This window comes from Fukomys damarensis, unplaced genomic scaffold (genome assembly GCF_012274545.1).
Source record: "Fukomys damarensis isolate Sample0158 unplaced genomic scaffold, DMR_v1.0_HiC HiC_scaffold_22, whole genome shotgun sequence".
NCBI classification, from domain to species: domain Eukaryota; kingdom Metazoa; phylum Chordata; class Mammalia; order Rodentia; family Bathyergidae; genus Fukomys; species Fukomys damarensis.
Genome location: NW_022900934.1, coordinates 25,393,248 through 25,406,806, shown reverse-complemented (window position 1 = coordinate 25,406,806; position 13,559 = coordinate 25,393,248). Strand labels below are relative to the sequence as shown.

Below are 13,559 nucleotides of genomic sequence, written 5' to 3'. Positions count from 1 at the left end.
TCGGTTTAGCAATATATGAACAACTTAGAAATATATAGATTGTATTATGAGAATTATCAAAGTCAAACCCAAAGTTGGGCCATGAGAAGGTGTGCATGGATTTGTTCATACTTTATTTTATTGTACTGGGCTCTTTTTAATTGAGGCTTTTTATTGAGGAGTAGAGATTTTCTTACTGGGGTCAGGCATTTCAACAGTGAAATAAGTCACAGCCCTTTCCTTAAAGAGCTCATCTCAGAAAGAAGGCAGAAAACTAGTTGGCACCCAGGACCCTAATCGCAAAACAAAGGCTGCCAGTGGGTGTGGGGTCCCTAAATGAGATGCTAGGGAAGGAAAGTAAGATTCACAGAGGAGGTGAGGTCTTGCTGAAGAAGAGAATTAGGAGGCAGTGGGGGGGCAACAAAGTTTGAGCAGAGCAGGCAGTGTGTATGAAGTACCTTTTGGTGAAGAGTGCGGATATGAGGGTGAGGCTGACTTTTCCATCCCAACCCCTGCATCCACATGCTCTTACAGGAAAGTTAGGAGGAAGAGTGACAGGTGGGCAGTGGAGATTCCCCTTCCTTCTGGGCAGTTCTCACCCTTGCTCCTCCCACAACTGTCCAGGGAGCAGGAGAAAAGATGTTTCATCTCTGGAACCTTCTTTGCTTCTGCGGCCTGCTCACTGGCACCTCGGCAGCTCTTCTTCCTGATTTGGGCAGTGTCCTGAGCAACACGGTGGACAAGGTCACTTCCGTCGTCCAGGATGGGCTTGTTGGGACTGTTGAAAATACAGTTCAAGGTGAGTCAGTGGGGTGAGCACCCGGGACGCTCAGGAGCTACCTCCCAATCCCTGTGCCTGACCTGCCAGGGGCTGCCCTTCGTGAGTGGGTTCCTGAGAGAGGGAGATTTTCAATTACTGGCTTTCTTTTATTTTTCTTGAAACAAACAATGCTACAGCAAATATCCTCTGAGAAACTATTGCGAATATATATATATAGGATAGATTTCTAAAGATAGATATTTCCAAAGCTCAAGAAGTATGCATTCAACGTTATGGGAGTGTTGGCAAGTTCCCACATGTTAACACTCTTTCCCAGTCTTGGCAGCAACTTTTCTCCCACTCCATCGCCAGCACTAAGTCTGGACAATTTTCAATGCTTCCCCAGTTTTATAGATCAAAGACCATATTTCTTTAATTAAGTTCTCTCACTTAAAAAGATACTGACTTCCATTCATACATTTTATGGTCGGTATTTTGTTCATATTCTCAGTGGAACTTTCTGTTGGGTTGTTAGGCTTTTCTCTGTGTTAACTCACTGGGAATTGAAGAAGTGAGCTCATAACTACTTTATGTATCTATACATTTGCCTATCTATATATCTAATTATATCCCTATTTTAAAATATTGGGCCTTTAAAAAATTGGGCCTTCTTTTCTTTTTCTGGAAACACTAACAGCACACTGCCAAATAGTTTCTATAGCCGGAGGTAAGTCCACGAAAGGGCTACCTTTTAAAGTTTATCAAGTCTTAGGCAGCTTGCACAGGTGCAGAAATGACCCAGTCTCTTTCGCAGTTGAGAAAAAGAAATCTCAAGAAGAAAATGTGAGGATCAAGACCGGCTAGTGTAAGCAGAAGTAGTTATATTATCAACTTTATTTCAGTTGTTGCTCCTGTGTCACTGTCCCTACGTACATGCGAGCCATTGCACAGACAAGTTGCATCACTGCAATTTCATCTCATCATTGAGTTTATTGGTACTTTTTAAGTTTACAGTACAGCTACATTCATCATTGGGATCTTGTACCCTACATGACAGGTCTTGGTTCTCATTTTTTCCCCTTGTCCCTGCCCTCCCTTCACCCCCTCCCCACTCCCCTATTTACAAAGACTTTGTTTCCACTTTTTTTCTTTTCTCCTATTTTTTTCCTTTCCCTTCTTTCCTTTTCCCTACCCTTCCCACTTCCCTTACACCTTTAGGCCTTTTCTTCCCATTTCACATTGTCAGTTATACCATCTGGGTCTTGTTTACATCTCATTTTTTATATAGTTCTCTGTTTTTCCTTGAGTTAGTTGCTGCTTTGTGGTTTCTCACTTGAATTATTCCCTACACACATACCCTTAACTCTTTTTCTGTGCAACCCCCACATTGGCCATGTCATTTTCCTCTCTCTCGTCTCCCTGTTCTCCAGATGCCTCCCATTAGGACACCGGCCTCTGCTGTGGGATGAATTATTATTCTCTGGGCCTGCTGCACAGCTGTCATTCTGGGACTCCTGTTTGCCACTTTCATGAATTAGAGTCGTTTTTTCCTAGATCTTAGATTTTTCATTTTGAAAGTTCCCCCCCATTTTGTTTGACATGCTTTTACAAACCCAAATGAGCTTCTCATTTAGAGCAGTTGACCCCAAAGATCTCTAGAAACAGGCATATGTAATTGCTGTTAACAAAGGGGCTAAATGATGTATTGTTTTGTTGATAAATTATAAATCCATCTGAGTTTAGAGGCAGCAGCATAGAAGGAAAATATTTTCCTTTCTGGATTATTGAACACATTTCTTAACTTTTTGAAACTTTATTTCCTCAATGTAAGATGAAGGTAACAACAATACCTAGCTCATTGATCTGTGAGGGGTCGAATAGAATAACTCAGACAAACCATTTCACCGGGTACGTGGAGTTTAAGCTCTCTCTTAAGTGCTGCACACAGTAAATGGGAATTGTTTTTTGCAGATGTCCTTGAGAAACTGAAGGTAGACTTGGGGCCACTTCAGGATTCCAGTGTTTTTCAACAGGTCCAGTCTAAGATCCTGGGAGCTGAGAGCTTGCTGGCTGATATTATTTCTAATATTCAATCTTCAGATGGTCTTCTGGGGTATGTTTGTACTTCATAGTGATCTTTGCTCCAAGAAAGGGAAGCACCTAGAAAGAAAGCAGAGATAGTCTAAATTCGAAGACAGATGCACCAGTCTTATTCCTATCTGCAGAGCAGGAGTGGTCTGAGACCACCAGAGCTTGAATAAATTAGAGACGGGGCTCCAGGACCAGTTTGGGCATCTTGTGGGTTTGGAATCTAACATTCTGTGATTTTAGGATGAAATGGAAGGTTCTATTCATTCTTATCTGTTACTCTTTGCTCATGCCTGAAGCCCCTTTCCAAAGAATAAAATTGTCTTCTCCAAACGTAGCTGGGAATAACAGGTTAAATCCCCACCCAGGGAAGGAAAATTCATGCCACTTATCTCCAGGCACTTGCTTGACCCATGGGGTTTTGGAGGGGGATCTCGGTTGAAGTTGGGGCTCTGGTGCTTTCTGTACTCCCTGGGAACCATCACACGTGTTGGACCATAGTCTGCAGGGCCCTGAAATGCAGAGCCTCACACTTCTGAAATGGGCTGGGGGAGAAAAAGAGGGCAAGGCTGGTGGGGCCTAAAGTGCAGCATGACTCTGGCATAGAGAAGCTCTCCATGGATGGCTGCTTGGGGAATAACAAGTGGGTTCTGAGCAGGGTGAAAATTACCAATTCTGCCATTTTGGATGTCAAAGTTGAACCGGCAGCTGATGGCCTAAGCACCAATGTGAGGACCCCGATCACCACTAATGTCAGTGTGTCTCTGTGAGTATGTACAGTCAGACCTGGGTGCTCCCCTATTCTCTGAAGCTGGACCTTCCCAGGGTGCTGTGTGGCCTTTGATCTCAGTTTCCAATATGTAAATGTGAGAACTTTTCCAGGTCTAGAATCCCATTCTTCAAAATGGTCTAGTGAACTCTTGCCGTAAGCAAGTCTCATTTAAAGCACTACTGCATTCGATTTATTTTTGAAATTATAACTTTTACCTAATTATTGAATGTGAAAAATTGAGATGGCATGGATATTCATAATTCTTTGAAAAATGTCTTCCTTTTTCTGTCTTCTAAGATTCTATTTAGCAGTGACCATTACAGATAAATGCATATACTAATGCGAATCGTGTCACGTAGGTGACAAATAACAATGAAGTACTTTAAATTTATAAGAGACAGACAGGAAAGTAACAAGGAAGAACACATGTGAAAGGATTTGTGAAGGCTGTGGGGATAGCACAATGGTACAGCGTTTGCCTAACATGGCCAGACAGCTGGGTTCCATCTTCACCACCACAGAAATGTGAAGAAGTTTATCCTTGAATGAAATGTACAAATAATATCATGAGCTGTGAGATCTCAGAATAGTTATTTAACTTCTTTTTACTCAGGTTCCTCATTCAGAACGAGTACGATTTGCTTCATAGCGTTACAATAATGGTTAAATGGACCTAACCAGGCTAAATACTTTGTGCTGGAAATGTTGACAGTTATTTTAATTATCACTATAATGTTGAATACGTAACTCCTATGAACTCAACCCGGGTGGTGCAGATAAAAAGCCCTAATAGAAACATGTAAATGAAAGAATATAGACTATATATTCCATTATATAGACCATAATGAATATAGACTATGTTCTCATTTCCCAAGCGATGAGGGCCTTGCCTGTGGACATCTGGATAATGCCCACACAGGTAGAGGCCTCCAACACTAAATCACTGTGAATCCTGTTTCCTGCAGGCCTCTCGTGGGGCAAGTGATCAACTTGTCTGTGTACTTGGACCTGCTGGCTGGACTCAGCGTTACAACCGATCCCCAGACTGGCCTCCTCTCTGTGGCTGTGGGAGAATGCGCCACTGACCCAGCCAGCATCTCACTGTCTGTGCTGGACAGGTATGGTCCATCCGTCTTGGGACACCTGAGCTCTCAGAGGCCTTAGAACACCTAGTTTCTGCCCCATTTCAATTCCGGAGAACTGAGATAGTGTAGTACAACAGTTCAGGGTCTGGAGTCGGCTGGCTTTGCTTCACATGTCAGCTTTGCCACTAACTTTTGGCTTTATAAGCACTTAATCCACCTGTCCTAATGTCTCTGTTTCTGTTTGTTTGTTTGTTTGGTACTAGGGATTAAACTGAGGACCTTGCACTTGCAAGGCAGGTGCAGCACCCCTGAGCTCAATCCCTGGCCCATGTCCTCATTTTAAACATGACCTGGGGACAATAATGATGTCACTGTCCACTCTCCCTGGAGAGTACTTGTCACAGATTGTCATTATATGTTTAATTGTGCATCTACTTGGCTCATTCTTTTAGTTAAAAATGCATTGAGTTTCTTCTATGTGCCAGAAAAACACTGCTGTGAGTTCTGCAGTGCTGACTGGTGAGGATAGATGAGGACTCTCCCTGTGGAGTTTCTCCCAAGGGAGAAGCAGGCAGAGAAGCCATCAGTCTATTCACTGAGGATCCTCAAGACAGAGCTGTGTTGTGTACAGTGCATGACTCTATAAGGATCAAACCCTCTCTGAGAGAGGCCGTTAGGGCTCCGCCCTAGGAGGTGATGTTTATGCCACAAGTGGAGGTGGAAGGAGGCAGCCCTGCCACCATTTGTCTCATCGTGAGGGCCAAGGTTTGAGATTTCTTGTCCTGTGCTCATCCCACTGTCTCCAGGGCCCATCTGGGGACCTGGCATGCAGTTGGTGCTCTGGAATTGGGCTTGAATGAATGAATGAATGAATGAGATCTCAGGATTGGGACGAGACTCTCCCAGGCACTGCGTAAGCCACTGGTTAAATGTAGATGGTAAACAATGGTCCGTCCGGATGTGGCTCTGAAATGAGAAAGGCCACGTTTTGTGCATCCCCTGTCATCGAGTGTGGCCCTTGGGCACTCTCTTGCATGAGGAAGCCTCAGACCTTCCTGTCTCTTGCAGTAATATCGAACTGATCAACAAGGTTTTGCAATCTGTGAGTGGCACCGTGAGTAACATCGCATCCGTCCTGGTACAGCAGCAAGTAAGTCCCCCACCCTTGGGTCCCAGAGCCAGATTGGTGGATGGCTGGGGTGGCGTCCCTGGGACTTTCTGGATTCTCTGGGCACCTTTTCTTCTGAGGTGCAGATTTCCTTTATGAAAGCCAAAGAGCCACCCCTCCTCCTCTGTAACAGCCTGGAGGGTGGGAGGGGCCGACAGTAATGGAAACCCGAAGATCCCACACTGCGGGCCCTTCCATGCCCATGCATTGCCACTATGGTTTTCAAGCTCATGTTTTATTTTAATCTACATAATTTTTATCTAAATGCATTTAAGTAGATGGATGTAATTTTTATTTATAATACATTCATTTATAAACAACTATATCAATATAAATGGAAAGCTAATATAACTTATTACATCACGTAATTAGGAGAAGAAAGAAGCTCAGGACTATAAAACCAGGCGTTTTTCTTGTTTTTGTTTTTGTTTTCCTTCATCTCTGCCTCATTCAAAACCACATGCCATGTGTGTAGATCCCCGGGAGCAAAGGTCTATCATTATGATCAGTTCATCTGCATAGGGTCTGGGGGACTTGGGTATATAAATGAACAATCCTCTTGGCGGTTCTGTGATTGGTTGCACCAGAGCCTCCGTGTTCCCTGTGTGGTTCACAGCCAGCTTGCAGCCCCTGTGTTCTCTGTAGAAATGCAGAGCCCTAGGCCTGTCCCAGTCCTGCTGATCAGGATCCAGCAGGGGATGTGTGCCCCCGGGACCTGTGAGAATTGCCTGACGGTGTTCAGAACCTTGGGCCCTTTAAAGCTCCAAAGCTCCCAAGTTCATTTTAAGACCCTAGAGATGCTAACCATAGATTCCAGAGTCTGGAGATTTCCAATGTCAGGTCCCAGGGCTCTCAGATTTCAGACTGCTAGGATTTTTATTGTGCTAGAGTCCAAAGGGGCAAAGGTTCTCAGGACCCTGGAAGTGAGCCTGGCTGTGCGTGGCACACGGTGTGTCCTCAGCTGAGAAACCCCTGCCCTTGGAGCCCTGACTCTTCTCCCTCTCTTCTCTCTGACCCTCAGATATGCCCACTGCTCAGAATCCTACTGAGTGGCCTGCAAGTCAAGTCTCTTTCAGACATCACCTGTGAGTCACAGGGGAAATGGGTACTTTTCAAAGGCAGCCCCTAGGCAAGGGCTCACCCCCGCTGTGCATTCAGGAAGCATGGGGAGGCACAAGGACCCACCTTCCTGAGGTGGCTCAGACTTTTTTCTGATACTGGGGGGTTCTCTAAAACTTTTAGGACAACAAACTCTGGCTGCTGGGGCTGCTGTGGCATTAGAAATAGGGTAGTGAAGATGTCAGGGACCTGGAGGTGGCTCTTTGATGAAAAGGCCATGAATCCAGACCTTAGCTAGGACCAGCACTCTGTGTCCTGAATATACTCTCCCAGCAGCTCTGTGGAGTGGGTACTGTCCTTGTACCAGCTTTACAGATGAACAAACTGAGGCTCAGAGATATGGTGTGACACGTCTGAGGTCCTGTGGCTGCCAGATTGACCTGCTGTGGGAAGGTGGCTTTTGGGGTCGGATCCCTTCAGAGCAGTGAAGACTGCTCTTGATTCTGTTCCTTCAGCTCTACTTCAACCGACTAGCCTGCTGGCCCCACTTGCCTAGGACGGATGAGAAGGACCACTGTGATGTCACCTGTTCGTGAGGGGCAGGCTGGGAGCCAGGGCAAGGGGCCCATGGGGAGGGAGGAGAAGGCTGGGCTTCACCTCTTTTTCCATCAGCAGACTCAACCTTCATCTCAGTCATAGACTGAGCCAGGGCCTTGGCTCTAAGCTGATCCCTGATTTTGCTTACACTCTCATCTCTGAGCCTGGATCACACAACCAGAGAGCACTCAGAATTGGCCCCCTGACTGAGTCCACATCCAAGTTACAGATGGAGTTTTATGCCAGTTTTAGCTCGAGACCCGAGTGCAGTCACACACTGAATCCTGGCTGCCGCCTCAGACTCACCCAGGATCCCTATCACATTTTGCACCCCGACCCTGGCTGGCTCCCCTCATGGCTCTACTGAGTCTTTCCGCATCTGGCATTGTTCCCAAGAAAGGGCGGGAATGAGGATGGACCAGAGACGGGCTGACAAAGACCCCAGACCGTAGGTGCCACTCCCTTCCCCCAAGCCTTAGACCAAGCAGGGTGATGAGGGAAAGAGCAGAGACTAGTGTGGGTCCCACCACATGTCCGTGACCTGAAGCTCCTGTATCGCTGTGGATGCGAATGTCCTCCCTCTGCTGTCTCACCCCAGGTGTGTGCCCAGTGTTTCAGCCTCGCTCCCTCATGATAACTCCTTGTGGAAGGTGGGGCCACCATCCACGCAGAGTGACAGCCTGAGCCCAGCCGGAAGCACCTCCCGGACAACTCATCGTCACATGGGACAGCGGGCCCCACACTGCTCCCCCTCCCTCCGACAATAAAAGCCATTTCTGCATCTCCCACGTGGCTCGCTGTTATCCAGCTACTGGGGTGGGTTGGCCAGGGTCAGGGTGGCAGATGGGGTGGCAGAGACCTTATTTCTCATTGCAAAAAAATAGGAATAGTCGTGTCTACCTCCTTGGTTTTCAAGTGGGAACACTGAGACAGGGAGAGGGCCAGAATCTGGACACACAGCAGGGTTTTGTTTTGTTTTGTTTTTTGTCTTTTTTAGACAGAGTTTCTCCGTGTAGTTCAGCATGACTTTGAACACACTATGTGGCCCAGGTGCCCTTGAACTCTCAGAGATTCTCCTGCCTCAGCCTGTCAGCCTGTTGAGAGCTGGGATTACAGGCGTGTGCCACTGTACTCAGTGCCCATCTTTATCAGTGAGAAGAGCGGAGGATCCACTCAGTCCCACATCTATCAGGAGATCAGTGTGCATTTGCCCTGTTCAGGCTGTAGTGACATCCGGGGGACAACCCAACCGGTGCTTTCCCCCACTCCTCCCCACGTACCCCGAGGATTCGCGGAGAGCTGGGGAAAGCTCGATCTGACAGGACTCAGGGGCACAGGGCAGCGTGACCCAGGTCAGATGCCGGTGCTCCATCCCTGTCTGCCTCTCCCTGCCACAGGAAGGGTTGTGGTCAGGCAATGTAGGCTCCGTCCTCCAGGCAATGATGAGAACCCATGGACTTCATGTCTAACGCTCCTCTGTCCTTCGCATCCTCAGCCACAGCACCTGGCACCCACCTGCCCGGCTGCATGGAAATCCCGCCCCCTGGCGGTCACAGACCCTGGGGACGCTCTGCTGTCCTGTGAAGAACTCCTTTCTCTACCTAAGGTCCCCTCAGCCAATGCTCTGAACTCAGCCCACCCCTTCTGCACCCGGCTGAGGCCCAGGCCGCATCACCCTTCAGGGACATGTGTCCCCTCCACTGTCACCACCTCTGTTTCAGGAGGAAGAACTGGGGCTCATGAGGCAAAGTGACTCATACAGGTCACACATAAAGTGACAAAAGAATTTTATTCCACGGCTGTGGGACAGACACAATACCCTTGCTCAGATAGGTGACATCCGTGGTCTCTGCCCATGTCTCCTGGAGCCCCTTGAGGGCACCAGTTATAGGGCTCAAATTCCAGGCTGGCCCTCGGTTTCCCCTTGGCCCTGAAGGGATGAGACCCCACCTTTTCCACAGCCTGGTTTGCTTCGGTGGGAAAACAGCCCAAGTGACAGGTGACACATGGAGGGTTTAGGATCTAAGCAGCCTCTCTTCTCAGGAGAGCATACGTCCCTGAGGACTGGAGGATTTGTCCTAAGCATCTGTGCTATTCCAAAAGCTACTGCTCTGGGTCCTGAGAGACTCTGGTTCCACAGTCCAGGACCACATTGTCATTGCCCCAGCTGCTGATTCTTCCAAGGTCCTCCTCTCTGACAAGGCCACCTCCTGGTGAGTGGTCACCTCAGGACCCCTGGAGCCCTCGGAAGCTGCCCTTGGATCCATGACCCTGAACCCTCCTGAGCTTCCTGCCAGGGCCTCAGCTCAACTCATTTCCTCAGTGCACTGCTCACCACGGGTTGAGGATGAGCGGGAGTCACATGCCTCTTTCTAGCTCTGAGACCCTGGGCAGGAGACCTCACAACCTCAGTTTTCTCACCTACCAAATGAAATTAATAGGAAAATTTCTTTAATTAAACTTGATGAGGGATAAATGTGCCAGTAAACAGGAAGCTATAACCAGAGCCTGAAACTCAGTGAGTCCAATGAAGGTCAGCTCTGCATACTTCAGGGAGATTTTTATGATGAGCTCCACCCTTTGTTTGTTGGTTAGACTGGTAAGGACTGACAGGAGAGAGAATCATGGCCCAGGGAGATCTTGGGGTCTTCTTGTCTCTGTGAGATGAGACCACTAAATGTCCCCCACTGTTCATTTGTGTCCTTCCCAAACTTTCTCTTTGCACATGGCCTCCCAGCCAGAAATGACCCCTCCTAGGCTCTCTTGAAGCTGTCATCATGGACTAGGTCTGGCCAATGGTGTAGGAGCAGAATTTAGGTGAAAATTTTACCTTGTGATTAAAAATTCAGTGAGGGCTGGCCAGGCTTGGTGGCACACACCTGTAATCCCAGCACTCTGGAGGCTGAGGCAGGAGGATCGCTGTGAGTTCAAGACCAGCCTGAGCTACATTGTGAGTTCCAGGTCAGTCTCAACTACATAGTAAGACCCTGTCTCAAAAAACAAAAAACAAACAATTATTTTGGGCTGGGGATTTAGCTCAGCGGTTCCATTGCTTGCTTCACAAACACAAAGCCCTCCGTTCAATCCCTGTACCAAAAAAAAAAAAAAAAAAAAATTCAGTGAGGTCTTTCCACTTCCTCCTGGGCTCCCCTTTCCATCCAGTTAGACAAGGGAAACACAGGAAGGACTGCCCTAGACCCCTGGATGGAAGTTGTGCTTAAAGAGGACAGAGCAGCCCCAGAAGCCCTGACTTCTCACCTCTGGGATCTCATGTAACAAAGGCCCTAGCTCCCTTCATTACACAATTTCATGGTGTTTATGTGTTTTATGGTCTGTTTGTTGAAGACGCCTTGTGTCTCTTGTTCCTACATTACTCTACCAAAGACATGCTGTTTGATCTGAGGCTGCTACATTTCCTACTCTGAGCTCTATTTTTCTGTCTGGGTAGTGTTCTCTGATGGCCCTTCCTTTTTTCTCTGAAAAAAATGAAACAAAATTGCATAGCAAAATAATTAGAGAATAACAATAGTTAACACACATTGTATCATGATCTCAAATAATGGCCAAAATAATATTCAGATTACAAGCCATAGACAAAAAAGTCTGTCTCTTAAAAAGAAAAAACAAATAAAATGACAAAAATCTTTTCTATGAACAAAAAGAAACTGGTAGTATAAATGAAGCTAATTAGTATACATTTAAAAATAATAGACTAGATAATTTGGGTAATTTAAAAAAACTTTCTACATCCTATTTTATCATCTATTTCTCCCCCAACCCCGGGTCATTTCTCCTTCCTTTACTCTGTTTCAATGATGCACATACCTGTTTTTGTGCCAGCACCATGCTGTTTCAATTGCAGTAGCTTTGTAATATAATTTCAAATCTGGGACTGTATGCCTCCTGCTTTGCTTTTGTTATCCAGGATTGTTTTTGCTCTTCTAGTTCCATACGAATTTTAGGATTTTCTATAGATCTGTGGTAAATGCTGTTGGTGTTTTGACAGGGATTGCATTAAATCTGTATATCAGTTTTGGAAGTATAACCGTTTTTAATATATTGGTTTTGCCTATGCAGAAATAGGGGATATCTTTTCATTTTCTGATATCATCCTTGATTTCCTCTTTTCAGAGTGATGTAATTTTCATTGTAGAAGTCTTTCACTTTTTTGGTTAGGTTAACTCCTAAGCATTTACTTTTTCTTTTTTCTTTCTTTTTTTTTTTTTTTTTTTTTTTTTTTTTTTTTTCCTTTTTTTTTTTTTTTTTTTTTTGATACCAGGGATGGAACTTGGTACCTTGTTCTTGTGAGGCAGGCAGGGGGACCACTGAGCTAAACCCCCGGCCCTACTTTTTCTTGATGCTATTGTGAATGGCATTGTTTTCCTAATTTCTTTCTCAGTGAGTTTGTTATTAGAATATAAGAATGCTTCTGAATCTCGTATGTTTGCTACTATATTGCCAAATTTGCAAAAACAGGTATGTGCATCAGTGGAACAGAATAAAGGAAGTAGAAACAACCCCAGGTACATTTAGCTATTTGATCTCTGACGACATAGACTGGAAGAAGGATAGTAGCCTTTTTAATAGAGCATATGTGGACAATTGGATATCCAGGTCCTTCCTAAACGGACAGGAAAGCATTTAACATATCTTTGACAGTTGAATGTAGAGAAACTATGTCTTTTTTTGTTCTTAGTACCTGCCAAAAATTGTACTACACAAATAGTCCTCAACCACTTTTGTCTCCCTGGTGACATTTAGCACCTTTGTCTCTCCAGGTGACATTTAGCAAGGTCTGGAGATACTTTTTACCTTGGAATGGGTGAGGGGTGCCAGCTGCGTCTGGTGCCCAGAGGGCAAAGCTGCAGACAGGCCAAGAGAGAAGCTCAGTGTTGTTTTAATTTGCATTTCTCTCATGGCCAATGACATTGAATATTTTTTCATATATTTATTGGCCATTTGTGATTCTTCTGAGAAATGTCTATTCATTCCAAATGATTATTTTTGATTAGCTCTTTTATTCTTTTTTGACTTCTTTATATATTCTACATATTAGTTCTATTCAAGGAGTACCTGGCTGAAATTTTTGCCCATTCTGTAGTTTGTCTCTTCAATCTGTTGGTTCTTTCACTTGTGGTGCAGAAACTTTTTGATTTATTTGATCTCTTCTGATGATTCTTGATGGTTTTTTCTTGTGCAGTTTGGGCTCTGTTCAGAAAGTCTTTCATATGTATATGTCTTCCAGAGTTTCGCATCTTTTATCTCCCATAGATTGTCTTTGTTGTAATATCCAGGTCTTTGATTCATTTTTATTTTAGTTTAGTACCTGTTAAGAGACATTCAGTCTTCTGCATGTGTGTAATCAGTTTCCTTGACATCATGTCTTAAAGAGGCTCTGTTTCTTCCACTGTGTGTTTTTTGCCTCATTTTCAAAGATCAAATGACTGAGCATGCCTGGAGCTGTTTTGTGCCAGAACCATCTTGTTTTCATTATTGCAGCTTATAATCTGACTTAAAATCGGGGATTGTGATGCCTTCTGCTTTGTGTGTTGCTCAGGATCATTTTCTCTATTCTGGGTCTCTGCTTGTTCCACATACATTTCAGAATTGTTCTGTCTAATTCTGCAAGGAATGCTATATGCATTTTATTGGTTTTTTTATGGGGGGGTCTGATTTTTTTAGTTCTTTATATATTCTAGATGTTAGTTCTCTATCTGAGAAATAGCTGGCAAAATTCTTTTCTCATTCTGTAGGTTATCTTTTCACTCTGTTTGTTCTTTCTTTTGCTGTGTGGAAGCTTTTTAAATTTGATATAACCTCATCTGTTGATTCTTGTTGTTATTTTTTGTGCAACTGAAGTTCTGTTCAGAAAGTCCTTGCCTATGCTTATGATTTCAAGAGTTTTACATATTCTGTCTTCCAGCAGATTAAGTGTTTCTTATAACATTTCTTATAACAGTTTTATCTATTTTGATTTTAGTTCAGTATATGGTAGAAGATATGACTCTAGATTCAACCTTCTGCATGTGGATAGGCAGTTTTCTCAACATC

At 44.9% G+C, this 13,559-nt stretch overlaps 1 protein-coding gene across 1 annotated transcript; it reads left to right on the top strand.

Annotated features, from left to right (window-relative positions):
• The first annotated feature begins 618 nt into the window (after positions 1-618).
• Bpifa2 (BPI fold containing family A member 2) lies at positions 619-7,399 on the top strand. The gene is made up of 7 exons (XM_010628495.1): positions 619-778; positions 2,711-2,852; positions 3,486-3,593; positions 4,565-4,717; positions 5,753-5,834; positions 6,874-6,957; positions 7,346-7,399. The coding sequence occupies exons 1-7, from the start codon at positions 619-621 to the stop codon at positions 7,397-7,399; spliced, it is 783 nt and encodes a 260-aa protein (XP_010626797.1).
• Positions 7,400-13,559: the final 6,160 nt, after the last annotated feature.

What these genes read in the sequence shown, in the direction of transcription:
- Bpifa2 (XM_010628495.1), top strand. Translation starts at nt 619, where the DNA reads ATGTTTCATCTCTGGAACCTTCTTTGCTTCTGCGGCCTGCTCACTGGC. An exon ending in TCTTCAGATGGTCTTCTGGG is followed by an intron (nt 2,853 to 3,485) that starts GTATGTTTGTAC and finishes GGTTCTGAGCAG; the next exon opens with GGTGAAAATTACCAATTCTG. An exon ending in GTGAGTCACAGGGGAAATGG is followed by an intron (nt 6,958 to 7,345) that starts GTACTTTTCAAA and finishes TGTGGCTGCCAG; the next exon opens with ATTGACCTGCTGTGGGAAGG.